Source organism: Macaca thibetana, chromosome 20 (assembly GCF_024542745.1).
Source record: "Macaca thibetana thibetana isolate TM-01 chromosome 20, ASM2454274v1, whole genome shotgun sequence".
Classification (NCBI taxonomy): Eukaryota; Metazoa; Chordata; class Mammalia; order Primates; family Cercopithecidae; genus Macaca; species Macaca thibetana.
Genome location: NC_065597.1, coordinates 30,941,588 through 30,969,360, shown reverse-complemented (window position 1 = coordinate 30,969,360; position 27,773 = coordinate 30,941,588). Strand labels below are relative to the sequence as shown.

The window sequence follows — 27,773 nt, the reverse complement described above, 5'->3', positions numbered from 1 at the left end:
TCTCAGCTCACTATAACCTCTGCCTCCCAGGTACGAGCGATTCTCCCGCCTCAGCCTCCTGAGTAGCTGGGATTACAGGTGTGTGCTACCATGCCTGGCTAATTTTTGTATTTTTAGTAGAGATGGGGTTTCACCATGTGGGCCAGGCTAGTCTTGAACTCCTGACCTCAAGCTATCTACCCACCTCAGCCTCTCAAAACGCCGGGATTACAGGTGTGAGCCACTGCACCCTGCCAATCTGATTTTTTTTTTTTTTTTTTTTGAGATGGAGTCTCGCTCTGTCGCCCAGGCTGGAGTGCAGTGGTGCAATCTCAGCTCACTGCAACCTCCGCCTCCCGGGTTCACGCCATTCTCCTGCCTCAGCCTCCCGAGTAACCCCTTTCTCTTGGTTCCCACTCTCTCTTACCTGCCGCCATGCAAGACGTGACTTTCGCCTTCTGTCATGATTGTGAGGCCTCCCCAGCCACGTGGGACTGTGAGTTCATTCAATGTCTTTTTCTTTGTAAATATCCTAGTCTGGGGTATGGCTTTATCAGCAACATGAAAACAGACTAATACACTGTTGTTACTTATTAAATGTTACTGGCTTATTTTGAAACAAAAAGAAATGCTTACCAAATACATGTGGTTATGGGAAGGGACCAGAAAGTTACACTGGGAGTAAAAATATCAGTAACTATGTTTACTGGGTGGTGACGGCATAAACAATAGTTTTTCCTTTTTTTTTTTTTTTGAGACAGGATCTTGCTCTGTTGCCCAGGCTGCAGTCAGTGGTGCAATCACAGCCCACTGCAGCCTCTTCCTGAGCTCAATTGATCCTCCCAGCTCAGCCTCTTGAGTAGCTGTGTCTACAGGTGTGAGCCACCAAAAAAAAAAAAAAAAATTATTTTTGGCACAGGATCTGGCCCTGTTGCCCAGGCTGACATGCATCTGGGCTCACTGCAAGCTTCTCCTGAGCTCAAACCATCCTCTCACCTTAGCCTCCCAAGTAGCTGGGACTACAAGCTCACTCCACCACGCCCGGCCCCATTTTTCCTCGGTAAATGTCATTCTGCCGTACTGTGGGTGCATCACTTTTTCAATATGAAGTTTTCTTTGGAAGTTTATAAATCCAGTTTGGGCCTTGGAGGAAAGCAGTCAGTGATAGAAATGTTGTGACTCTGAGTGAGTTTGGTGAAGCTTCGATTTGTAGATTGTTTCCCAGGGACCGTTGCAGACACGAAGCCCTGACTGCAGGACCCTGGGTGACAAAAGTGATCAAAGGCGACTGTGGCCGGACGTGCGCTGCAGCGCGAGCCGCGGTTTCTTCGAGCCTCGTTCGGTGGCTCCCGGGGCAGTTGTGTGGATGAAGAGGGCCACGTCTGTGAAGCGCTCAGGATGGAGCTGGTGGTGGGGCCGCCATGCTGGCCACGTCGCTCACACCTTGCACCCGTCACCTCGGTGCCTGCGTTTTCCTTGGCTCCTCTGTGGATTAATTCTCGTTCTGAAGACAAAGGAGGCGGAGGTTTCATCACAGCTCTGTTCCAGGCTCATTGCTGCGCTTCTCTGTGCCTGTCCCCTCCCCTGAAAAGGGGAATGAGAACTCTGCCTAAGGAAACACTCTGGGGACGGTGGCCCGCGACTCCATCCCAGCCCCTCCCACGCCCAGCCGCCAGCCACGCTGAGGTCCTGACCACTTTGTGGACTGCCTGGTCCTCCAGCCCCACACCCACCCCCGCGTCCTCCCTCCTGCTCTTCCCTGGTTCCCTCGTGTTGCTCTGTGCCAGTAGCTGAGCCCCCGTGCCCACCCACAGCAACTGCACCTTCCCTCCCTCCTGGCTTCCCCACTGCGTTGCTCCCCTGCAGGGGCCAGTGAGTGGCCCTAGCTGTGTTCAGACGGCTCTGTGCCTCCTCCTCCCACCCCAGTTCCTCAGCCTTGGAGACAGACGGGGGTGCCGCGGGGCTGAACGGCACTCCAATCTCGTGGGGCTGGGGGTCCGCATCTGCACCTGCCGCGTGGTTAGCACCCACTGAGCGTCTGGGTCAATTTGCCATCGTCCCACCCCTCAGTGCTGTGGGCGGTTGCCTGACGAAACGCTGCACTTAATAGAAATCACTATGGACGCAGGAGATAGACGGTGATGAGCTCAGGACCAGCCGGCAACCCCATCAGGTGGTGATGCCCACCGTGGTCACCCGTGACTTCCTCTCGCCACTGCTCGGAACTCCTGCAAAGCCACAGGCAACAAATGGACATTTCTGCTCCATACAAGAAGCTCCTATTGTAAATCTGTGACGTGGCTGCCGTTTCCTCTCAGCAAATATTGAGCAAACCCTGACTGTGCCAGGTGATGTGCTGGGTCCAAAAACCTTCCCAGAAGCAGCCCTGGCACTCACAGAGATCCAGCTAGGAAGTCCAGGAAAAGGTCACTGGGGAGAAAAACGACGTCAAGCACAGTGGATGGACGTGCTGCCGTAGCTCCCCATGCCTCTCGTGGTGGACATCACGTACGCTTCCTGGTGCCCTCCCAGATGACCCCTCGTGGGCCACTGCACACGGCTGCACCTGGCAAGAGCAAACAAGGATGATCTACTCACCAGGCCTGCAAGGCTGGTGTGCAGGACGGGCCAGCTATGCTTCCCAGGTGTGTGCAAAACCGGGGACGAGTCAGTCACTGGGAGGGTGAGGTGCTAGGGCAGTGTGGGGTGGAGGAGGAGCGAGGGGAGCTGAGTGTGGACTCTTTGTATTGGAGAGGAAGGGAGGGCCATGGTGCAAAGAAAGAACAGAGATTTCAAAGGAGCTACGGTGGAGACCCACGGAAGAGGACTGCTGAGGTTTTTCTGTCTGAAATGCTGAACAGACTCCAGCACATGCAGAACAGCCCACCACAGCGAGCTGCGGGATTCTCCTGGGCTTTTAACAGTGGTCTTGTAAAAAAAAATTAGCTGGGCATAGTGGTCCCAGCTACTCAGGAGGCAGACAGGGGAGGATGGCTTGCGCCCAGGAGGTTGAGACTGCAGTGAGCCATGATCGCACCACTGCACTCCAGCCTGGGTGACAGAATGAGATCCTGTCTCAAAAAAAAAAAAAAGACTGGAACATTCAAAACCTGTTGATGGGCCAGGTGTGGTGGCTCACACCTATAATTCCAGCACTTTGGAAGGCCAAGGCAGGCGGATCACCTGAGGTCAGGAGTTTGAGACCAGCCTGGTCAACATGGCGAAAACCTGTCTACTAAATACACAAAAATTAGCCATTTGTAGTGGTGCATGCCTGTAATCCCAGCTACATGGGAGGCTGAGGCAGGAGAATTGCTTGAAACTAGGAGGCAGTGAGCCAAGATTGTACCACTGCATCCAGCCTGGGTGACAGAGCGAGACTCTGTCTCAAAAAAACAAAACAAAACAAAACAAAAAAACCCTGTTGGGGTTTGTTGGCGAAGGCCCCCCTTCCTTTCACCACCACCGGCGCCGACCCCGTTGCCCCTACAATCCCATCTCCCGCTGTCCCCGACAGCATCTCTGCTGGCTGGTGATTCCACCTGTTCTGTCGTGGTGGCTGCTGTCACCAGGGTCCTTTCCACTGGTCGTCCCTTTCTGCCTGCAACTGCCATTATCTTCACCTGACAAACAGAAAAGCTCATCTTCAGGGCTGAAATGCCGCTTCCATGGGGCGTCCCCAGCAAGTTTACGGCCCCAAAGCCGGCGCCTTCACCTCCCAGACACACAGCTTTTTATCTCCACCACCGTCTGCCCCTCCTGGATTCCAAGCTCTGCAAGGGCAAGTCTGAGCCCACAGCCTCCTCCCTCTGTCCCCCATACTGAGCGTGGTGCCTGGCACACGGGAGAAACTCAGTGGATGTTGTCGGATGAATGAGGGACTTCTCTTCTTTCGTGCTTGCACGGCTGGCAAAGCCCCTTGTCATGGACATGAGAAGACATGTCTTCTCAAGACATATTTATCTTTTGACGTCTTTACGTGCAGGTCTTACCTTGAGACTCGTGGTATCTGTTTCCGGGGACTGCGGATCTCTGCCATGGTGAGATGATGGCGATGGCAATGATGATAGCGATTTTATTTTATTTTACTGTTTATTTATTTATTGAGATGGAGTCTCACTCTGTCGCCCAGGCTGGAGTGCAGTGACGCGATCTCAGCTCACTGCAACCTCCACCTCCCAGGTTCAAGCGATTCTCTCACCTCCACCTTCCAAGTAGCTGGGACTACAGTCGCCCGCCACCATGCCCGGCTAATTTTTGTATTTTTAGTAGAGACGGGGTTTCACCATGTTGCCCAGGCTGGTCTCAAACGTCTGACCTCAAGTGACTGCTCACCTCAGCCTCCCAAAGTGCTGGGATTCCAGGCGTGAGCCACCGCGCCTGGGTGATAATAGTAATTTTAATAATAACAATAACACCAGTCATAATAAAAGTAAGGGGCGATCATTATTTGAGCTCTCACTGCGTGCCAGGGACTATTAGGGAGGTACTTTGTAAGCATCACAGTACTCAGTCCTTGCCATGGGCCCCTGAAGTAGGCATCATTATCCTTTTACAAACGTCTAGTCTGGGCCACAGACCTATAAAACAACTTGCAAAGCCCCACCGTGTGAAGCCAGGATTGGAGCCCGCGTTTGCCTGGCTTTCAAACGAGTGCCAATATGTGATGGTCTCAGAGGCTAACGTCCAGGGAGCGGTCTCGGTTCTGTCGTCACGGAGTTCTGTGGGCAGGGGCTTGCAGTGGCTGTGGCCCCTGCCTGCCTGGGGAGGTGGCACACGGAAGCCCTCAGCCGTCACCCTTTACAGCTTGGGAACCTGCATCACCTCCCGGAATGGCACCGGAAGCAGGCTGGTCCCTTGCAGCATCGTGTTATTTGAAGTTACAAGTAATTAGAATATCTCAAACTTCTCTTGCACTAATTTTAAGCCTTCAAACAACCCATGCCTGCCAAAAGCCTGCTTATCTTGGTAAAAGCCCGGAACTACAAATAGATGGCTATTAACAGCATCTGTTGTAATAGCAGAGACAATATTCTCTGGGGCCAGCACGTCACAGCCTGGAGCCGGCCCCAAACGTCATCTGTTATTATGTTTGCAGGGTCTGGCACGCACTGAGGCAATCATTCAATTATATCTCCATAAGCCGGTTCTGACGCACCTGCTTGCATAGGACGCTGCGGCAACAGTGGCCAGTGCTGCCCGTTGGACCAGCCCTGCTGATAGCAGAGTCTGGGGGATGGAGGCTGGCAGCTTAAAGACCCCTTTTTGTGAATGGGGCTTGCCTTTTTTTTTTTTTTTTTAATTAAGGAGAATACCCTGACATTGTATTGTCATTATAAAAAGTCACTGTAGGCTGGGCACAGTGGCTCATGCTTGTAATCCCAGTACTTTGGGAGGCTGAGGCAGCAGATCACTTGAGTTCAACAGTTCAAGACCTCTTGACTCTTGGCCAACATGGTGAAATCCCATCTCTACTAAAAATACAAAAATTAGCTGGGCATGCTGGTAGGTGCCCATAATCCCAGCTACTCGGGAGGCAGAGGTGAGATAATCACTTGAACTCAGGAGGCGGAGGTTGCAGTGAGCCAAGATCTGGCCATTGCACTCCAGCCTAGGTGACAGAGCGAGGCTCATCTCAAAAAAAAACAAAAACAAAACCAAAAATTAGCCAGATTTGGTAACACGCGTCTGTAGTCCCAGCAACTCAGGAGGCTGAGGCAGGAGAATCACTGGAACCTGGGAGGCAGAGGTTGCAGTGAGCTGAGAGCACACCACTGCACTCCAGCCTGGGTGACAGAGTGAGACTCCACCTAAAAAATAAAGGTCACTTTGAGATTATTTTATCCAGGTCTGTAGCCTTAAATTGGGTCCCTAAGTTTACTGGCAAGGCAAGTAGCAGAGTTTGGCCTGAGCCCTGCTCCAAAAGCTGAGGGCTTAGACCATCAGACCTGGGTGAAGTTGCCAGCTAAACTGGGGCAGGTGACCGAACCTCTCTTGTGTCTCAATTTCCTCATCTCAAAGTTGGGCTCACAGGACCTGCTCTGTAGGGCCATTGTGAGGAGTTCATCCTGGTGGGAACACAAAGTTACCTCGCAATGCCCAGCAGGAACAGGTGCCCAGTGAACACCAGCTCCTCCGCCGCACTCCTGGCACGCACCAAGCCTTCCCCATCACCACAACGACATGAGCTCATGGACAGGATGCGTGGTGCCCGGGACACGCCAGAACCTGGCCAGCGAGAGCCTTTGCCACGTAATCCGCTGTTTCACCCCATGAAGGCTTCAGTGGCTTCCAGTTGGTGGTTTTTGTTTATTTGCTTGTTTGTTTTAGAGTGCTTCCTTTACTTCAAGCGCTGCGCTAAACACTTCGTATTTCCCATATAACTTAATGGTAATAACAGTCCTATGGTGGGGGTTCAAGGATCATCCTCACTTTACAGATGGGGAAACTGAGGCTAGGAGGGGTGCAAAAGCTGGACCTAGAGCACACAGTTTGGGAGCGATGGCCCCAGCCTCTGAACGTGCATGCGTCCGACTCCAGACCCTACTCCTGACCCCATGCTGTGTTGTCCACAGGAAGAGCAACGAAACACGGCTTTCCAGTTTTTCAAGAAAGACGCTTGGCATTTTGTTAGTGGGCGGCCTTCGCCGGGCAGGTCTAATTTTGGAATTTACAGTGGGATTTAAAATTTGCAGTGAGATTCTCTGTTTTACTTTGAAAGAGGCTCAAGGTGTGTGAATCCCACACTAGACTGACGCTGAAGAGGCTCCTGTGGAATCCATACTCGCTGCATTTTCAATGAAAAGGCCGAGCTTTTCCTTCCGCCTCTGTGTCTTCCTGAAATGCGCGCGCCCCGCGCGGGCCACGTGGCCGGGTGCCGGGTGTCTCTCCACCGACCTGCCACCAGGGGCCGCTCCAGCCCAGCCCGAGTTTTCCATCGGCCCCTGCACCTGCTGCTCCCGAAAACGCAGCGGCCCAGCCTTCCTCTGCAGTTACCCTCTTAGAAGAACCAACGTTTGGCTTCCCTCCTTATTTGTGTATCACAGAGCTAGTGAGACACAGTAGCCTTTCTGGGTTTTCCCCTAAGCTTGCTTGGTCCCCAGCCCAGGGTGGCTGCCGTTTCAAGCAAGTCCCTTGTTCAGGTACAGGCGTGCAGATGCCCCGAGCCAGCCTGAGCCTGAGGAGGGGCCGCGTGTTCCGAGAGCTTCATGGTTCCCCTCAGGGGCAGATTGGAAAGGGCTGACTTCTCTTACTCCAATGGGTAGAGAGGCGGGGAATCCAGCCCCTCAGAGGCTGCTGCAGTAAAGAATTCTGGGACAGGTTGGGCACAGTGGCTCACGCCTGTAATCCCAGCACTTTGTGAAGCCAAGGTGGGCGGATAATGAGGTCAAGAGATCAAGACCATCCTGGGCAACATGGTGAAACCCTTTCTCTACTAAAAATACAAAAAAAAAAAAAAAAAAAATCCAAGTGTGGTGGCGTGCGCCTGTAATCCCAGCTACTTGGGAGGCTGAGGCAGGATAATTACTTGAACCCAGGAGGCAGAGGTTGCAGTGAGCCGAGATCACGCCACTGCATTCCAGTCTGGGTGACAGAGTAAGACTCCATCTCAAAAAAAAAAAAAAAGAATTCTGGGACAGCTCGGGGTCAGGAAGGGTGAGGAGATGCCCGTGGGCTCCAGCCCTGCTGGGAGGGTGGCCTTGGGAAAGTCTTCTAGCCCCAGAGTTAGCACCTTACCCTGCAGAGGCTCAGGACTCGCAAGTCCCTTCTGGTCCCAGCAGCTCCCAGCAGCTCTGGTCCCAGTAGCTCCCGTTCCTGGCCCTCGCTGGTTGGCCACAGTCTGGAGGCTGACTTTTCTACTAGGTTTTGTGGGTGGGGGTCCGGCAGGCATGCAGCTGTCAGTGGACTTATGCAGTTGGTGTCGCTCTCTTTGGGACCCTATTTGTGTGCCTATGTAGAACCCTAGGGTGCTTGAGCTGGGACCGAGAGAAATGTGTAGTAACTCACTTTACACAGACGAGGCTGCAGAGCCCCCAAACGGTGTGCGATGCACAATCACCATCACTGCCTTCATCAGACAACATTTTACAAAATGCTTCCTGCCTTGTCTCCATTTATCCTGCCCGCTCTTCTCATTTTACGGGTAGAGAGGCTTAGGCTCAGAGAGGCTAAGCTACTTGCCCAGGGTCACACAGCAAGTTAGAAGCAGAGCTAAGTTGCCAATCCAGGTCTTTAACTATTTCTGTGTTCCGTGGACTTTCCTAGAAATCCCCAGCGGTTCCCAAGCTGCCGTGGGAAAGGCTCGATTCCACTGCAACACACAGAGCTGCTTACCATCCGAGTGATTCAATGAATAAATCAATGAACTGACTAATCCCATTCGTTCCTGTATTCATTCATCCCATGAGGGTTCATTGTGTGCCTTCAATGACCCTTTCCTGCACTAAGTCCTGTTGATACAGTGATGGTCCAGAGGGAAACAGCCTCTTTTTTTGTTTGTTTTTGTTTTGAGACAGAGTTTCACTCTTGTTGCCCAGGCTGGAGTGCAGTGGCACAATCTTGGCTCACTGCAACCTCTGCCTCCCAGGTTCAAGCAATTCTCCTGCCTCAACCTCCCAAGTAGCTGGGATTACCGGCACTGCCACCACGCCTGGCTAATTTTTTGTATTTTTAGTAGAGATGGGGTTTCACCATGTTGGTCAGGCTGGTCTTGAACTCCTGACCTTGGGTGATCTGCCTACCTTGGCCTCCCAAAGTGCTGGGATTTACCGGCATGAGCCACCATGCCCAGCCTAGAAACAGCATCTGTCCTAAGAGTGCAACTGGGTGGGACTTAACTCAGAGTCTTACAAATGGCATCTACCAGGTTGGGTACAGTCTAATTTGTCCATGAAGCATCCATCATCCCTGCCTTCTAGGCATTTCTATTCTAGAAGAGATGATACAGACATGCATGAATTTCCACACAGTAAACTCGTCATGAGTGAACCCATCCCAAGAGCGAGGCAGAGCCCCTGGCAGGCTCCACCCTCAGCCACCAATCAATGCACTTTGGTGCCCCTGGGGCTGGTTGGCTACAAACCCCCTTTCCACCTCAGACACAGTCTGAGGCAGAAGCAAGCACAGAGCTCACCGTACTTGCATTTTGTGGTTCTGTAAGTTCCTTAGACTGTGTTTTGGAGGCCAGGCACAGTGGCTCACACCTGTAATCCCAGCACCTTGGGAGGCCAAGGCAGGCGGATCACCTGAGATCAGGAGTTTAAGATGAGCCTGGCCAACAGGGGGAAACCCTGTCTCTACTAAAAATACAAAAAAAAAAAAAAAAAAAAAAAAAAAAGCCGGGCTTGGTGGCAGGCACCTTAATCCCAGTTACTCTGGAGGCTGAGGCAGGAGAATCTCTTGAACCCAGGAGGCAGAGGTTGTAGGGAGCCGAGATCGGACTCCTGCACTCCAGCCTGGGCAACAGAGCAAGACTCGGTCTCAAAAAAAAAAAAGGATTGTGTTTTGTGCTTTGAAGGACAAAGTGGAAAAGGCATGGGTTTTGGTTTTGGTGTCAAACCTGGATTTGAATCCTGGTTCCCACTGGCATACCTCAGAGACTGCTGGCAATCTGCTTAACCTCTCCCTGGAAATCAAAATACAACAGAAAACCACAAAGGCCGATTGACTCTTATACTCTTCCCTCTCAAAGGAAAAAAAAAAACTCATCTCTCTTGTAATTTCAAAGCTAGAAAATCACCATGAAACTCTTGCAATGTGACCCAGTGGGAAGGTTTTCCTCGTGCCTCGGCTTCCCCACCTCTCCCTCTCATTCACAGCACTGTGGGCCACCATAGAATAAGACCTGATTGTTAGCAACAAAGTGTTTTTTTGTTTTGTTTTTGAGATAGAGTCTCACTCTATCGCCCAGGCTGGAGTGCATTGGTGCGATCTCGGCTCACTGCAACCTCCACCTCCTGGGTTCAAGCGATTCTCCTGCCTCAGCCTCCCAAGTAGCTTGGATTACAGGCAACCACCACCACACCCGACTAATTTTTTGTATTTTTAGTAGAGATGAGGTTTTACCATGTTGGCCAGGCTGGTTTCGAACACCTGACCTCAAGTGATATGCCCGCCTTGGCCTCCCAAAGTGCTAGAATTACAGGTGTGAACCACTGTGCCTGGCCTAACAAAGTGATTTTGTGTGCTTATTGTGGGAAGGACTCTTTCTGTGTCATTAAAAAAATTGAGATGTAATTCATCTGTGCATATTTAAGCAGACTAGAAGACTCGCTCATAATGGTAGAATTCTAAAACTAGGTGTGACTCCGAGGTTGCTCCAGACCAACACTGAGATTTTGAGTGAAGAGGGGCAGTGAGCAACTCTGTGGCTTGGTCCACCACTTGCCTAGCCCCTGACGGGACCAGAGCCGAATCCATTTTCCATTTTCCAGTTTACACCTTGGTGCCTCCAACTATGAGTACTTTTTTTTTTTTTTTTTTTTTTTTTTGAGACTGAGTCTCACTCTGTTGTCCAGGCTGGAGTGCAGTGGCGCAATCTCAACTCACTGCAACCTCCACCTCCCAGGTTCAAGCGATTGTCCTGCCTCAGCCTCCTAAGTAGCTAGGATTGCAGGCACCCACCACCACGCCCAGCTAATTTTTGTATTTTTAGTAGAGACGGGGGTTCACCATGTTGGCCAGGCTGGTCTCAAACTCCTGACCTCAAGTGATCCGCCCGCCTCGACTTCCCAAGATGCTGGGATTACAGGTGTGAGCCACCGCGTCCAGCCCAACTATACATACTTTTGGTGTCGGGAAACCACCAGGAGTCAGCAGTGTCAAGTTCCCCAAGGCATTCATCACACGCTCAGTGCTTTCCTGGCTTTTGCCGCAGTGGGAGGTGACATGAGCAAGGTGGGTGACACGAAGCTCCTCCACAGCTATGGGAGGCACTCGGACCACCCCGAATTCGTGACCAGCGCTCTAGCTCTGCCAGTGCCTTCCAGCCTTGCCCAGCCATCCCGGGAGCATACTGTGCTCCTTTCAATGAAGACAACGTGTGGAACAGGTACCACATTTGTAGCAGTTGTTGATGGAAATCTGTTAGTGACAAAGGGCTTAGACACAGGAGAAGCCACCCACATCAGAACCCCCCGGGGAGCTCATTAAAAGGCAGACTCCCAGCACTACCCGGACCTGAGGACAGCAGCCATGACTCTGCAGGGCAGAGCCTGAGGCCTCGGTGAGTGATGCTCATGGGTGAGTCCCTCATGTCAGGCAAACCAAGCTCCTGGGAGGCCACACCTGGCACTGTGCCATGGAGAAGGGCACCCCGAGGCCTGCAGGTGGAGAGCGCTGACTCCAAGGTCAGTGTTTAGGGTGACTTAGGAAGGAAGGAGTGTTTCAATAAAAGCTGGCCCTGTGGTGGGCCTAGATTAAGCAGGGACTGTGAGAGATCAGGACTGATGCTATAGCTCAGGGTCTGCTTATTTAAAAACCTTCTCACGCAGGTGCAGTGGTCACACCTGTAATCCCGGTACTTTGGGAGGCAGAGGCGGGTGGATCACCTGAGGTCAGGAGTTCGAGACCAGCCTGGCTAACATGGTGAAACCCCATCTCTACTTAAAATGCAAAAATTAGCTGGGCATGGTGCCACATGTCTATAATCCCAGCTACTTGGGAGGCTGGGGCAGGAGAATCACTGGAACCTGGAGGTAGAGGTTGCAGTGAGCCGAGATTGTGCCATTGTACTCCAGCCTGGGCAATAGAGTGAGATTCTGTCTCAAAATAAAATAAAATAAAACAAAACAAAAACCTTGCTCACTGTGTGTTATTTTACAACATTATTTGGTGATAGGATTTAAGCTGCTTTTAAAAAATATTTGGAAGACATCTTTTTTTTTTTTTTTTTTTTTTAATTGAAGTCTGGAAATCTTATAGGACAGGCAGGCATCTCAGAAACATTCTTTACCGATTTCTGTCTGCAACGAGTTGAGGCCCCCACCACCACCCAGTGGCAGCACTGGGACCCTGCCCTCATTCGGCATTTACTGTGAACCTCTGGGGCAGGCGCTGGGCTGGTGGTGGGGCCGAGTGAATGGGACAGACACAGCCCACCCTTCACAGAGCCCACCTTGGCTTGTCACGTCAACCATATAGCAACCCCTTGTGAGTGAGCTTATACAACCCTAACATAGACAATGCCTCAGGTAACACCACAGCTCAACAAACAGACAAAATGACACACACGTCTTGCTGCCTTTATTTCCAGGAATTAGTGGTGGGCCCTTGGAAAACCACTACAGACTGAAGCAATTTCACTTCCACTGGGGAGCAGTGAACGAGGCGGGCTCGGAGCACACAGTGGACGGCCACGCGTACCCCGCCGAGGTTTGTAGATGTGGCCTAACGGCACGTATCTATACACTTTCTATGTCTCTGGCTGTATGGTGGGGGGTGAACAAGCCATGCCCGCTGCTCAGATGTAAAGGATCTCCTGGGACCTGGGACTGTCAGTGCTCAAACCAGAACAGTCGGCCACCCCACCCATTTACTCACACCGTGCTCTTATGAAGAAGGCACTGTACGCACTCTGATTCAACGCAAGAAGAGACTGAGGTTCTGAATGGTTATGGAACTTGCCAAAGTCAGACAGCTGGGATTCAAGGTCAGAGCCTGAGCTCTTTGCCGTGCTTCACTCAGCTGTGTGCTTGCAGCTATAGGGACTAGCAGATCCACAAGGCCCTCTGCTGAGAAGCTGAACATCTTTGCACATCTTTGCAGTAGAGATCATCTTCTTTTGTTTGTTTTTTGTTTTTTGTGTTTTTTTTGAAACAGGATTCACTCTGTCACCCAGGCTGGAGTGCATTGGTGCCATCTTGGCTCACCACAACTTCCGTCTCCCAGGCTCAAGCCATTCTCCTGCCTCAGCCTCCCGAGTAGCTGGGATTACAGGTGCGTGCCACCAGGCCCTGCTAGTTTTTGTATTTTTAGCAGAGATGGGGTTTCGCCATGTTGGCCAGGCTGGTCTCAAACTCCTGACCTCAAGTGATCCACCTGCCTCAGCCTCCCAAGGTGCTGGGATAACAGGCGTGAGCCACTGCACTGGCCGAGATCATCTTCTTAAAGCAGTCTTATTTTCAGCATTCCAAAGTGGGAGTCAGTAGAGAAAATGAGTGTGGGTCAATATTGGGAATTGGTTTTTGTAATTTTTCTGGGTGATAAAAACCACCATTTTGGTGATGCCTTATAGATTTCCCCAAATATTTTATTATGAAATTTTTGCAACATACAAAAAAATGAAAAGAAATGAACGAGAAGAATCCACGCGTTTGACGTCTCAGTCCTGTGATGATCATTTTTGCCATATTCACTTTATCACACCTCTGCTCACCCACCCACCTGACTTTTTGATGCCTTTTCAAGTTGAGGACTCTTTCTGTTTTTTGAACTTGTTGTTATGAAAGTAACACTGCAATTAATATGAAACTAGAGTCCACCCAAACCAGAAAATGAAAATTGTTTTTAACTGCACACCCAGAGGTGACCTTGGGACGTTTTTTAAATAGGGAGTGATATCTATTGTCATAATTATACACATATTTATATATAGTTCCAAGAACTAGTGCAACAATGGCTTCTGTGTGTTTCTCTTCGTTTAACAACATGCCTTTTATTTTAGTATGTCTATCTGCAACTTTGTTTTTGATGAACAGATATTTTATTTATTTATTTATTTATTTATTTATTTATTTATTTTTGAAACTGAGTCTCACTCTGTCGCCCAGGCTGGAGTACGGTGGTGCGATCTCGGCTCACTACAACCTGTGCCACCCAGGTTCAAGTGATTCTCCTGCCTCAGCTTCCCGAGTAGCTGGGATCACAGGCGCCTGCCACCGTGCCTGGCTAATTTTTGTAGTTTTAGTAGAGATGGGGTTTCACCATCTTGGCCAGGCTGGCCTTGAACTCCTGACCTCATGATCCACCTGCCTCGGCCTCCCAAAGTGCTGGAATTACAGGTGTGAACCACCACACCTGGCCGATGAACAGATATTTTAAAGGAGAAAGGTTGTTGCAATGTATTCCTAGAGAAAGGAGACCAGTGAGCTTGGGCCCCCAGGGACCTCCCTGACTCGGGCTGAGCAAGGGCTGGGGGCCCCCATCCTGGCTGAGTGTCTGGCCCATGCTGCAGTGTGTGGTTTCCTGGGGGTGGAAGGGGGAGGGGGGAAGTGGGGGTCTACGATGGGGCCTCAGGTGTGGCATTCCAGGTGAGCCACAGGTGGCAGGAAGAGCCCACACCCACCTTCACTGGCCCAGATGCATCTGGAAGCACGTGAACCTTCTGGCATCGAGGTGCTGTGTGGTTCTCACTGGCCCCAATGCCCTCCACGGGGCCCCTGGTCCCAGAGTCCCAGCAGTGTGGGGAATGGTGGACAAGAAGCCCAACGGCTTGCTGTGCCCCATCCTGGTGGACTTGGGGCTTGGAGCACCCATTATAAAAGGCTGCCCCACATCCCCTGTGCTTATAAGGAAACATGGACAGGTGCCCAGGCCCCTTCTAGGCAAGACCACGCTCTCACCACAGGAACGCCCAGCCGGGGAACCGGGCCCAGATCACAGTTCTGCCTCTTGCTTGCCAGCAATTCAGAAAGCCCCTTCCCCAGCCTGTGCTGACCCCGATTTAAATCCCTGTCACCTGGCCAATTTGGACACAGAGACTGGAACACGATTCCAGATCCATGTTTCCACCACAGGAAAACCAAAGGCGGAGTGTCAAATGCAGACATGGATGAGGGTCAAGGTCAAGTGCCTTGACATCAGGAAGATGCAATATTTGGGACATATTTACACTACAAAGTTATTCACTGCTTATCTGAAATTCAAACTTAACTGGAGGCCTCTGGTTTTGTTTTTTTGTTTTCCAAGATGGAGTCTCACTCTGTTGCCCAGGCTGGAGTGCAGTGGCGTCATCTCGGCTCACTGCAACCTCCGCCCCTCAGGTTCAAGTGATTCTCCTACCTCAGCACCCTGAGTAGCTGGTATTACAGGCACCTACCACCATGCCCAGCTAATCTTTGTTTTTGTTTTGTTTTGTTTTGTTTTGAGATGGAGTCTCGCTCTGTCGCCCAGGCTGGAGTGCAGTGGCGTGATCTCGGCTCACTGCAAGCTCCGCCTCCCAGGTCCATGCCATTCTCCTGCCTCAGCCTCCCAAGTAACTGGGACTACAGGCATCCGCCACCGTGCCTAGCTCTCTACATATATTATTTTAGTATATGTATTGTATTTTTAGTAGAAACGGGGTTTCACCGTGTTAGCCAGGATGGTCTCAATCTCCTGACCTTGTGATCTGCCCACCTTGGCCTCCCAAAGTGCTGGGATTACAGGTGTGAGCCACCGTGCCTGGCCTAATCTTTATATTTTTAGTGGAGATGGGGTTTCACCATGTTGGCCAGGCTGGTCTCGAACTCCTGACCTCGTAATCCTCCCACCTCGGCCTCCCAAAGTGCTGGGATTACAGGCGTGAGCCACCGCGCCTGGCCCTTTCATTATGATTAAGTGGACACATAGGGCAGCCATTCAGAAAGGGAAGTGACTGTCTTCTTGCTGATCGATTTAAGTTCTCTTTCCACTGTGTTTCAGCTGCATTTAGTTCACTGGAATTCTGTGAAATACCAAAATTACCAGGAAGCTGTCGTGGGAGAGAATGGCTTGGCCGTGATAGGTGTGTTTTTAAAGGTAATCGCTTGCTATGGTGTAGTTCTCCTAATGAAAAAAGTGGTGATCCATCATTAGGATTGCTTTTTTTTTTTGAGACAGAATCTCGCTGTGTCACACAGGCTGGAGTGTAGTGGCACAGTCTCGGCTCATTACAACCTCCACCTCCTGGATTCAAGTGATTCTCCTGCCTCAGCCTCCCCAGTAGCTGGGACTATAGGAGTGTGCCACCACACCCAGCTAATTTTTGTATTTTCAATAGAGACAGGGTTTCACCATATTGGGCAGGCTGGTCTCGAACTCCTGACCTTAGATGATCTGCCTACCTCGACCTCCCAAAGTGCTAGGATCACAGGCGTGAGCCACCATGCCTGGCCAAGGATTGCTTTTAAATTGTGGTGTATTTACAGTGGATTGAGCTTCCCTCCCATCCACTGCCTTTTCAGCTAACACCTCTTGTGTCTGCCATGCAGCTCGGGGCCCATCATCAGACGCTGCAGAGGCTGGTGGACGTCTTGCCGGAAATAAAACATAAGGTAAGCTGCATATTTGAAATCAGCAGGCCAGGCGCCGTGGCTCACGCCTGTAATCCCAACACTTTGGGAGGCTGAGGCCGGTGGATCACCTGAGGTCGGGAGTTTGAAACCAACCTGACCAACATGGAGAAACCCCGTCTCCACTAAAAATACAAAATTAGCCGGGCGTGGTGGCGCACGCCTGCAATCCCAGCTACTCAGGAGGCTGAGGCAGGAGAATCGTTTGAACCTGGAGGTGGAGGTTGCAGTGAGCCGAGATCGTGCCATTGCACTCCAGCCTGGGTAACAAGAGTGAAACCCCGTCTCAAAAAAAAAAAAAAAAAAAAGAAAGAAATCAGCATCATGTGACAAGCAACATTGTTTAGTGCAGCGATTCATTTACAAGGAAAAAGAAACAACGCAATGGAAAGAGCCGCGCCGAGGGGCCGTGGTTCCAGTTCTGGAAACGTGATTCCACGGGGCTGACGCTCGTGTGTCCACAGCTGGCTCTCTCTGACTTCAAATGCATCATCACTGCTCTGGGACCCTGTTTCCTTCTTCATAAAATAAGGGTGTTGGGCTCGATAGAAGTTCCCAAAATTCAGCCATGCAGGCAGGATCCTGAAAATGTTTGACATATCTGCCTGCCAATGGGACTACTCTCTACTGAATATTTTTCTTTCTTTCTTTCTTTCTTTCTTTCTTTTTTTGAGGAATCTCCCTCTGTCACCCAGGCTGGAGTGCAGTGGTGCGAGCTCGGCTGACTGCAACCTCTGCCTCCCGGTTTCAAGCAATTCTCCTGTCTCAGCCTCGCACGTAGCTGGGACTACAGATGCGTGCCACCACACCCGACTAATTTTTGTATTTTTTAGTAGAGATGGGGTTTCACCATGTTGGCCAGGCTGATCTCAAACTGCTGACCTCAGGTAATCCACCTGCCTCGGCCTCCCAAAGTGCTGGGATTACAGGCATGAACCACTGTGCCCAGCCTATCTATTTAATATTTTTCTTTCTTTCTTTCTTCCTTTCTTTTTTTTTTCTTTTTTCTTTTGAGATGGAATCTTACTCTGTCACCCAGGCTGGAGTGCAGTGGCATGATCTCGGCTCACTGCAACCTCCACCTCCTGGGTTCAAGCAGTTCTCTGCCTCAGCCTCCCGAGTAGCTGGGATTACAGGTGCCCACCATCACATCCAGCTAATTTTTGTATTTTGAGTAGAGACGGCGTTTCACCATTTTGGCCAGGCTGGTCTTGAACTCCTGACCTCATGATCCACCCACCTCGGCCTCCCAAAGTGCTGGGATTACAGGTATGAGCCACCGCGTCCAATCTAATATTTTTCTTTAAATTGATTAGCTCGAAAAATTTTTAGCCTTGTTCTGGGTGATGATATTCACTAATGATAAAATTTGTTTTAAAACATATTGAAACAAATCCCTAAGTAATAACATACGAATGTTGACCCGTGTACCACCCAGCACTCTCCTTGGGAAGGAACTTAAAACAGTCCCTATCCGACCCCAAGCCCAAGGGCAGAGAGAAACCTGCCCAAACCACAGCTCTCCGTCCATCTCTCCATACGCTTCCCTGCATCCAGCATAGCTCGAAAAGATGGCTGGGACAAGAGTGTTGCGTTTCTCCAAGATCAGCTGAGAAAAGGCTTTGAGGGAGAAGGGGAAATTCCAAAGAAATGTAGTTTATTTATTCAGCAGCAAACAAAAGAATTCCAGGGCGGAAGGAGTCAACGCAAGCCTCAGATGTGCGGACGGATGAGGCTTCAACCTGTGTTAACAATGGTGCGGGCTGGTCCAATTGGAGCTGGGGCCAGCCCTTCCTCGCGGTTCAAGGAGCCTTTTGATCTGTGCGTGGCCTTCGCCTTGATGCTGGCTTTGGGGCGGCCTCCTGGGACTGGGACAAGATCACCCCCTGCCGCCCCATCTGCCTGCTCAGGAACTCCACAAGGCCACAGCTCTGAGAGCTCGGACGCCCCATCCTCTTCCTCTGCACGGCTCCACAGCCAGAGGAAACCTGGGGAGGGGATGTTTTCCCCGCCAGCAGCCACCTCCCACTCCAGGTGGTCCCACCTCTTGATGGGAAAGAAAAGAGTTGGCTGTGAAGGACCCTTTACCCAAGGGCTGTGTTCCTCCCGGGGAAGGTTCTGGAGCATTTCTTCCCCATGGGGTAAGTCAGAATTTTTTAGGCAAACCGCAGGGGAGGAATGATGCCAGGGACAGGGGAGGAATGATGCCAGGGACAGGGGAGGAAGTGCCATTGGGGACTCAGCTCTGGTCCTGATGCTGATCTCTGGGCTCATCTCCTCAGCTGAAAATAAAGAGTTAGACTGTTTATTTTATTTTATTTTTTTAGACTGAGTCTCTCTCTGTCGCCTAGGCTAGAGTGCAATGGCGCAATCTCGGCTCACTGAAACCTGCGCCTTCCAGGTTCAAGCGATTCTCCTGCCTCAATCTCCTGAGTAGCTGGAAGTACCAGTGCCCACCACTATGCCTGCCTAATTTTTGTATTTTTAGTAGAGACGGGGTTTCACCATGTTGGACAGGCTGGTCTTGAACTCCTGACCTCAAGTGAGTCGCCTGCCTTGGCCTCCCGAATTGCTGGGATTACAGGCGTGAACCACCGCACCTGGCCGAGTTAGACCCTAGATAAATTAAAAGACCTTAAGAGGCTGGGTGCCCTGGCTCACGCCTGTAATCCCAACGCTTTGGGAGGCCAAGGCAGGCAAACCACCTTAGGTCAGGAGTTCCAGAGCAGCCTGGCCAACTTGGTGAAAGCCCATCTCTACTAAAAATACAAAAATTAGCCAGACATGGTGGCGGGTGCCTGTAATCTCAGCTACTTGGGAGGCGGAGGCAGGAGAATTGCTTGAATCTGGGAGGTGGAGGTTGCAGTGAGCCGAGATTGTGCCACTACACTCCAGGCTGAGTGACACAGCGAGACTCGTCTCAAAAAAAAAAGACCTTAGGAGGTAAAAGGACCAGCCTTGGGAGAAAGAGTCTGTGCTTCATGGGCCAGGGAGTGGGAAGAGACTTGAACAACCCTCTAGTCTAGAGGCTCCTAGCCTAGGACTTCTGGGGGCCTCTCCCATAGCACAGTGTACCAGAGAGCCCTACAGTTGGACTCCCGGGTCCAGAGCCCTGATCCACCACTGCTGAGCTGTGCACCTCTGAGCCTCAGCTTCCTACCTGTGAAATGGAGATATTAAACATCCACAGTAGCCCGGGCGTGGTGGCTTACAGCTGTAATACCAGCACTTAGGGAGGCCGAGGTGGGCAGATCACCTGAGGTCAGGAGTTCAAGACCAGCCTGGCCAACATGGCAAAACCCCATCTCTGCTAAAAATACAAAAATTAGCTGGGCATGGTGGCACATGCCTGTAATCTCAGCTACTCAGGAGGCTGAGGCAGGATAATTGCTTGAACCCAGGAGACGGACGTTGCAGTGAGCCGAGATGGCACCACTACACTCCAGCCTGGGCGACAGCTTGAGAATCCGTCTCAAAAAAAAAAAAAAAATCCACACTAGAGACGCATTCTTACAATGTAATAGAATAAGGATCATGTCTGGTTCTTGGTTAAACGTGCAGTTGAGTTCAAGGCCCAGCTGTGGCCAGCCCTCACACACATACATCTGCTGTGGAATACACAGGCTGCTGCTGCCCGTCATGAAACGAAAATCCACCAGCCCAATCACTGAGGTTAAAATCGCTTTTTGTTGCTACGGGTGCTTTCAGTCAGCTGATTCCCAGAGAGAGCTATCACCTTTTGGGAGTCCATGAAACTTTAGAATGATGGCCTTGTGATGGAAAATGCTAGAAGTGTGGTTGAATCTAACTCCTTATTGGAGGGCAGTGCAGGGCAGGACAGGGCTGTGGTGGCCTCAGGCTCAAGGGCAGATGGCCTTGGCTTCAAATCCCAGCTCTGCCACTCACCCACAAGAACTCAGCAGTCCTCACCCAGGGACGGGCTCACTGCAGCTTCTGGGCTGCTTTCCTGGTTTCCTGCAGTTAAGGAACAAACTGTCCTGAACTAGGGCAGGAAAGACCAGAGTCACGTAGTCCCCATCATCTCTTCTGGTTCCAGGCTGGTCTGGGCCCTGCTGTGGGACTGACTCAACAGGGACCCTCCAGGAATCCCTGCCACGGTCGCTCCTGGGGACCCAGCTGGCTTCTACGCAGTGCTCAGGGCTCCAAGGGTGCATTTCCAGAGAGAGTCAGATGGACACGATGTCCTTTTCTGCCCCGGCTTCCGGAGTCACAAAGCACTGCTCCTGCGGCGTCCTGTTCGCCACTCCTGCCAGAGGCACCTGCCCAGGCTCAGGGCAAGGGGATATCACCCCACACCTTGGTGGGAGGGGTTCAAAGAAACGACAGCCCTCCACACAAATTATCACACTGAATCTTCCAATCACTCCGTGGGGCAGGGCCTGTGATTCATCTCTGTTCCGCACACAGGGAAACCAAAGCTCAGAGAGGAAAAGAAGGCCTTGCCCCGGGCACACAGCTGGCAGGTGAAGAGCCCGTTTTTAAACCCAGGAAGTGGGTTCATGCAGCCTGAACTCCCAACCGTCCCAGCACCCACCTCCCACATTCAGTCAGAACTCAGGCTGAGCTCCAGCCCCTGCTGAGCATCTCTGAGCTTTTCAGCAGCTTAGAGGGAAACACGGGCGGAGTCTGTAACCAAAACCACAGCAGGCGCTGCCGGGAAGCCCAGACCCCCCCACTCCCAGCGCCATCCCGTCTGCACAGGCCCCTACCAGTGCCGACCTGTCACTGTGCACACAGCTCGCAGCGTGCAGGCACAGCCCCAGTGTGGCCACGGTGACCCTAGGCACACAATCCCAGAATGGAGACCTCGAGGCTTCACCTTTGACCCTCTCTCCGTAGCCAGAAGTTTTGGCCAACACTGCCCACAGAGGGTCCCCACCCTCCATGCCTGGACAAGCTGCAAACTCCTCAGGCTGCTGGGGAACCCCTCGTCCCTGCCTTCGCAAGAGTCAGGGCTACAGGGGAATTGGCTGCCTTGTGGAGCCGGAAACAGCCCACCAGGTCCAGGGGATCCAGGGAACGGCTCTATGCCCTTGTGGAGGCTCTTTCAGCTTTGGCAGCAGCAGGGGCAGCACCTACTGAGCCCCATGCCCGTGTGGCAGGGACTGACGGAAGCCCGTTACAGCCACCATGCGCCCATCATACACCTGGGGAAACTGAGGCTCCAAGAGGACAGGGCAAGGGTGGAGTTACGCTGGGTGGGGCTTGACACTCATAAGATGTGGGGTCCTGTCTAAGAGAAAGAAGACAAAACAAGGAATAGGGCGGGCGCGGTGGCTCATGCCTATAATCCCAGCACTTTGGGAGGCTGAGTCAGGCAGGTCACCTGAGGTCGGGAGTTTGAGACCAGCCTGACCAACACAGAGAAACCCCATCTCTACTAAAAATACAAAATTAGCCAGGCGTAGTGGCGTATGCCTGTGATCCCAGCTACTCGGGAGGCTAAGGCAGAAGAATCACTTGAACCCGGGAGGCAGAGGTTGTGGTGAGCCGAGATCGTGCCATTGCACTCCATCCTGGGCAACAAAAGCGAAACCCCATCTCAAAAAAAAAAAAAAAAAAAAAAAAAAAAGAGGCCGGGCGCGGTGGCTCAAGCCTGTAATCCCAGCACTTTGGGAGGCCGAGACGGGCGGATCACGAGGTCAGGAGATCGAGACCATCCTGGCTAACACGGTGAAACCCCGTCTCTACTAAAAATACAAAAAAACTAGCCGGGCGAGGTGGCGGGCGCCTGTAGTCCCAGCTACTCGGGAGGCTGAGGCAGGAGAATGGCGTGAACCCGGGAGGCGGAGCTTGCAGTGAGCCGAGATCGCGCCACTGCACTCCAGCCTGGAGCACAGAGCAAGACTCCGTCTCAAAAAAAAAAAAAAAAAAAAAAAAAAAAGAAAGAAAGAAAAGAAAAGTGGAACAAGTCACCGACCCACTTCCACCAGCAAAGGCTGTGGTGCTTTCTACGGGTAGCTCGTCCATCCATGCTCAGATAATAGATGTGATGGTCTCAGGCTCATTGGTGTGCTCACCAGTGTCCCATTCTAGCCGTCTGGGCTCACCGCACGCATAAAGGAAGGGCCCTGACTTGCTTTGGGGACCCGGGGGAGAGCAGCTTTCTGTAACCACATAGCAGCGCCAGCCCTCATGCATCTTAGAGACAGGACAGGAGCTCCTAGGGACGATGATGCAACACACAGACATCCTCTTCCCAGCCCAAGACTAGAAAGCTTCACTGGCAAGAAACCTGCACGCAGAGGAATGGCTGGGGCCTGCCGCTCCCCCGACTGATTCCTGCAGCCCTGGGGACGGAGGGAAGAGCCCGCACCTCGGAACGGGCCAGGCCTCAGTGGCCCTGACTGGCAACGTGGCTTTGGGCAAGTTGTTTATATCTGTCTGTCTGTCTTTATCAGTAAACCAGAAATACTTCTCGAAGGGTTGTTCTGAAGATTTGAAGTAGTTGCTCAGAAAGTGACTGGCACATCTATGCCCTGGGAGCGAGGACGTGTGGCAGGCAGGAGGAGATGGACATCTCAGGACACACCCACCTGTTACCCATGTGCATAGACCGACGCCTCACTGCACACCCGCCTATTACCCATGTGCACAGACCATCTCACTTCACACCCGCCTGTTACCCATGTGCACAGACCATCTCACTACACACCCACCTGTTACCCATGTGCACAGACCGACGTGTCTCTGCACCCCACCTGTTACCCATGTGCACAGACCATCTCACTGCACACCCGCCTGTTATTCATGTGCACAGACCGACGAGTCACTGCACACCCACCTGTTACCCATGCGCATAGACTGGCATCTCACTGCACACCCGCCTGTTACCCATGTGCACAAGTAGCGTGCTCCTTTGCAGCCCAGCTAGACCATGCAATGGGATGTCAACGCAGCTAGACCGTGCAATGGGATGTTATTTGGCAGTCAGAAAGGACACAGCTCTAACTCACGCTGTGGTGTGGGTGAGCCTCAAAAGCACCATGCTAAGTGAGAGACGCAAGACACAAATGTTCCACATGTTACATGACTCAGTTCCTATGAAACCCACAGAGACAGCAGCAGCAGGGCGGGGGTGGGGACGAGAGCTAAAAAGTACCAAGCTTCCTCCTTGAGGTGTTGAAAATGTTCTAAAATTGACTTGGGATGGCTGCACAACCATGAATATACCCAAAACCATAGAACTGTACACTTCAATTTTTATGTACTTACTTTAAGAAAGGATCTCACTTTGTCATCTAGGCTAGAGTGCAGTGACATGATCACAGCTCACTGCAGCCTCGACCTCCTGGGCTCAAGCCATCCTCCCACCTCAGCCTCCTAGCTACTTGGGACCACAGGCATGCGCCACCACACCTGGCTAGTTTTTGTATTTTCTGTAGAGTCAGGGTCTTGTTATGTTGCTCAGGCTAGTCTCAAACTCCTGGCCTCAAGCAGTCCTCCCACCTCGGCCTCCCAAAGTGCTGGGATTACAGGCATGAGACGTTGTGCCCAACCAGGTTGTACACTTTAGATGGGAGAGTTGCATGGTATGTGAATTCTATCACAATAATGCTGTGGGTTTTATTGCTGTTGTTGTAGTTGTTTGAGATGGAGTCTCTCTCTGTCGCCCAGGCTGGAGTGCAGTGGCGCGATCTTGGCTCACTGCAACCTCTGCTTCCTGTGCTAAAGCAATTCTCCTGCCTCAGCCTACCGAGTAGCTGCGATTACAGGCACCTGCCACCATGCCCAGCTAATTTTTGTATTTTTAGTAGAGACGGGGTTTTGCCATGTTGGTCAAGCTGGTCTCGACTCCTGACCTCAGATGATCTGCCTGCCTTGGCCTCCCAAAGTGCTGGGATTAGAGGCATAAGCCACTACGTCCAGCCTATAATGCTGTTTTTAAAAAATTAGCTGGATAATTACAAACGTGAACACATGTGCCCAGAACTGATGCATGTGTCTGTCGGCGTGGACACTCCTGGGCTTCCTTCTGGTAGCTCAGCCGCCTCTCCTGACCCTGACCCTCACTGCTTGATGTTAGGAGACAAGCCCAAGGCATCTGGGTTGCCAGCTTCCACCTCGGAAGGCCAGGGCCCAGCAAAGTCAATGTGCTGTGGTTGAGCAGGGAGGCCGTCTTCCTTGCGGACGGAGACTCTGTCACTTCCAGCTGGACTCTTGTCCCACAGCCAGGGGCAGGTGCAGAGTTGTGCTTGTTTGGGTTGGGACACTGATGAGGGCTGTGTTGCGGCCAGGCCCAATCGCCGTGAACCGAGATCACATCACGGCACTCCAGCCTGGAAGACAGAGTGAGACTCTGCCTCAAAATAAATAAACAAATAAATAAATGATAAATAGAACTACCCTATGATTCAGCAATCACACACCTCTGGGTATATATCCAAAAGAGCTGGCTGGGCACAGTGGCTTATGCCTGTAATCCCAATATTTTGAGAGGCCAAGGCAGGAGGATCGATTGAGCCCAGGAGTTGGAGAACAGCCTGGGCAAGATGGCAAGACCCCCTGGCTACAAACAGTTAATTTTAAACCCTGGTGTGGTGTCATAGCTACTTGGGAAGCTGAGACAGGAGGATCGCTTGAGCCCAGGAATTGCCTGCAGTGAGCTCTGATGGCGTCACTGCATAGACAGAGTACTTGGGAAGCTGAGACAGGAGGATCGCTTGAGCCCAGGAATTAGCGCCTGCAGTGAGCTCTGATGGCGTCACTGCACTCCCGTCTGGGTGACAGAGTAAGAGCCCGACTCTTTTTTTTTTTTAAAGCTTTTTTTTTTTGGCCGTAAGTGTATTCAATGCAAAATAATCCTCTCTAGTTTTACTGAGGTGGCTGGCCACATCCACGAGCAAATCCGCCTCTAAACTGGAATTTGGTTGCTGACCCAGCCCCAGCCTCGGCTTTCTTGTCGGCACCAGGAGCACAGCGCTCCATCTGTAGGTATCTCTGTTGGCTTCCCCTCTTGTGAGTCTTGCAGGTCAGTCACCCTCCAGACCTTTAGGCCAAGGCCTGCCAGTCTCTGGATGGCTGCCGCGCAGGGTGGCAGGCACAGTTTTTGGGGACAGATGAAGGTAATCATGGAGATACTGGATACCCTCATTGGTAAGGTAGCAGTAGAAATGTCTTCAGATAGGCCGGGCTCGTGCCTGTAATCCCAGCACTTTGGGAGGCCAAGGTGGGTGGATCACGAGGTCAGGAGATCGAGATCATCCTGGCTAACATGGTGAAACCCCATCTCTACTCAAAATATAAAAGATTAGCCAGTCGCAATGGCAAGCGGATGTAGACTCAGCTACTCGGGAGGCTGAGGCAGGAGAATGGTGTGAACCCAGGAGGCAGAGCTTGCAGTGAACCGAGATCACGCCACTGCACTCCAGCCTGGGTGACAGAGCGAGACTCTGTCTCAAAAGGAAAAAAAAAAAGCAACAATGCAGGGACTCCTGACACATGCTCCAATGTGGATAAACCTGAAGGACATTATGCCCAGTGAAATAAGCCAGACACAGAAGACAAAAAACCACAGGATCGGCCGGGCGCGGTGGCTCAAGCCTGTAATCCCAGCACTTTGGGAGGCCGAGGCGGGTGGATCACGAGGTCAGGAGATCGAGACTATCCTGGCTAACATGGTGAAACCCCGTCTCTACTAAAAATACAAAAAACTAGCCGGGCGTGGTGGCGGGCGCCTGTAGTCTCAGCTACTTGGGAGGCTGAGGCCGGAGAATGGCGTGAACCCGGGAGGCGGAGCTTGCAGTGAGCCGAGATCACGCCACTGCACTCCAGCCTGGGAGACACAGCGAGACTCCGTCTCAAAAAAAAAAAAAAACCAAAAAAAAAAAAAAAAAAAACCCACAGGATCACACCCACATCAGGTCCCCAGAACAGAGTTTGAGTTTGGGATGATGGAAAAGTTCTGGAGACGGATGGTGGAGATGGTGGCACCACAATGTGACTGCATTTAACGCCATTGAAATTTACACTTAAAAATGGTTAAGATGGGCCAGGGATGGTAGCTCATGCCTGTCATCCCAGCACTATGGGAGGCTGAGGCGGGTGAATCACCTGAGGTCGGGAGTTCAAAAACCAGCCTGACCAACATGAAGAAACCCCGTCTCTACTAAAAATACGAAGTTAGCAAGTGTGGTGGTGGGCACCTGTAATCCCAGCTACTCAGGAGGCTGAGGCAGGAGAATCACTTGAGCCTGGGAGGCAGAGGTTGCCAGGATGGCGCCATTGCACTGCAGCCTGGGCAACAAGAGCAAAACTCCATCTCAAAAAAAAAAAAAAAAGGTTAAGATGGTAAATTTTACGTTTTGTATATTTTATCACAATAAAAAGTAATATTTTTTGCAGCCAAAGTATGCAAAAAGAAATGGCTTTATTTTTATCTGTATTATTTATTAATTATTATTATTATTTGAGACAGTATTACTCTGTTGCCCAGGCTGGAGCGCAGTGTGGCGTGATCTCCGCTCACTGCAACATCCGCCTCCCGGGCTCAAGTGATTCTCCTGCCTCAGCCTCCTGAGTAGCTGGAATTACAGGCGCCCACCACCACATCTGTATAATTTTTGTATTTTTCGTAGAGACAGGGTTTCACCAGGTTGACCAGGCTGGTCTCGAACTCCTGACCTTAAGTAATTCACCCGCCTCGGCCTCCCAAAGTGCTGAGATTACAGGTGCGAGCTACTGCGCCCGGCCAAGAAATGACTTCAAAAGGAAAAATGTAAGCACCAGCGTAAGCTGGTGTAAAGTAATGTAATTCCCACCAATGTAAGTTGGCAGGAATCCTTGCTGTGTATAGAAGGGTCATATTTTCTCATCACTGCTTCCAAGTGTGACAGCAGTGGCCTCGTGGCCTTATCTCGAGGAAAGCACTTCCTTCCAAGTGCCGTGAAGGCCTCACGTGCTGAGATAAGATGGAAGCTCCTAGTCTCGCCTGAGGACTGACACGGCCTGTGCTTCTTGGTCTCTCAGGACGCGCGGGCGGCCGTGGGCCCCTTCAACCCCTCCAGTCTGCTGCCCGCCTGCCGGGATTACTGGACCTATGCGGGCTCGCTCACCACCCCGCCGCTGACCGAGTCGGTCACCTGGATCATCCAGAAGGAGCCCGTTGAAGTGGCCCCAAGCCAGGTGAGCTGTGCCCGTAACTGGCATGATGGCACTTCATGGAAGGCATCTCTCTTGCTTGGCAGCGTCTCTAAGATGCTGCATAAGAGCGTTGTGTAGTTATATTCTTTCATGCCTTTGGGGCACTCTCACACAAGAAAAAATTTCCAATCGAAGCAGGAGCTTGTTGAGATTGGACAGCGGTTCCGATGATCACAGCGAGCATGTTCTGAGCAGCGCCCTGATCTATCGCACACAAACACAAGGCATTCATGGGAGTTGTCCCAGGGTCTGCATGGTTTTTCTTTTCTTCCTTTTTTCTTTTTTTTTTTTTTTTTTGAGACAGAGTCTCGTTCTGTCGCCCAGGCTGGAGTGCAGTGGTACAATCTCAACCCACTACAACCTCCACCTCCTGGGTTCAAG

At 51.6% G+C, this 27,773-nt stretch overlaps 3 protein-coding genes across 8 annotated transcripts in view; 2 read left to right on the top strand and 1 right to left on the bottom strand.

Annotated features, from left to right (window-relative positions):
• The window catches only part of KLHDC4 (kelch domain containing 4), a 723,698-nt gene that overhangs the window by 497,312 nt on the left and 198,613 nt on the right, over window positions 1-27,773 (top strand). The gene's annotated exons all lie outside the window — the stretch shown is intronic.
• Window positions 1-27,773, top strand: part of CA5A (carbonic anhydrase 5A) — a 68,040-nt gene that overhangs the window by 29,682 nt on the left and 10,585 nt on the right. For 2 of the 5 annotated variants that reach the window (XM_050773746.1, XM_050773743.1), the window contains exons 3-6: window positions 12,233-12,351; window positions 15,601-15,696; window positions 16,149-16,211; window positions 27,219-27,374. In XM_050773746.1, the coding sequence (XP_050629703.1) occupies window positions 12,233-12,351; window positions 15,601-15,696; window positions 16,149-16,211; window positions 27,219-27,374 (434 nt within the window). The remainder of the gene's footprint in view (window positions 1-12,232; window positions 12,352-15,600; window positions 15,697-16,148; window positions 16,212-27,218; window positions 27,375-27,773) is intronic. The other 3 variants (XM_050773747.1, XM_050773745.1, XM_050773744.1) reach the window with 3 other exon arrangements.
• Window positions 249-3,089, bottom strand: LOC126944347 (uncharacterized). 2 transcript variants are annotated; one of them, XR_007722013.1, is made up of 2 exons: window positions 1,989-3,089; window positions 249-1,483 (listed from the first exon to the last, which is right to left on the bottom strand). XR_007722013.1 is itself a non-coding variant. In XM_050773797.1 (2 exons), exons 1-2 carry the CDS (start codon window positions 2,234-2,236, stop codon window positions 1,104-1,106), a joined length of 450 nt encoding a protein of 149 aa, XP_050629754.1. In that variant the 5' UTR covers window positions 2,237-3,089; the 3' UTR covers window positions 249-1,103. The 2 variants fall into 2 exon arrangements, 1 of the variants encoding a protein (XP_050629754.1); XM_050773797.1 differs by having other exon boundaries at window positions 2,167-3,089.

Excerpts from the sequence above, each read along its gene's own strand:
- LOC126944347 (XM_050773797.1), bottom strand. The coding sequence starts at position 2,236 with ATGTCCATTTGTTGCCTGTGGCTTTGCAGGAGTTCCGAGCAGTGGCGA. Across the intron at positions 1,484-2,166 it reads GGAAGTCACGGGTGACCACG|AACGAGAATTAATCCACAGA; the intron begins GTGGGCATCACC and ends CTTTGTCTTCAG.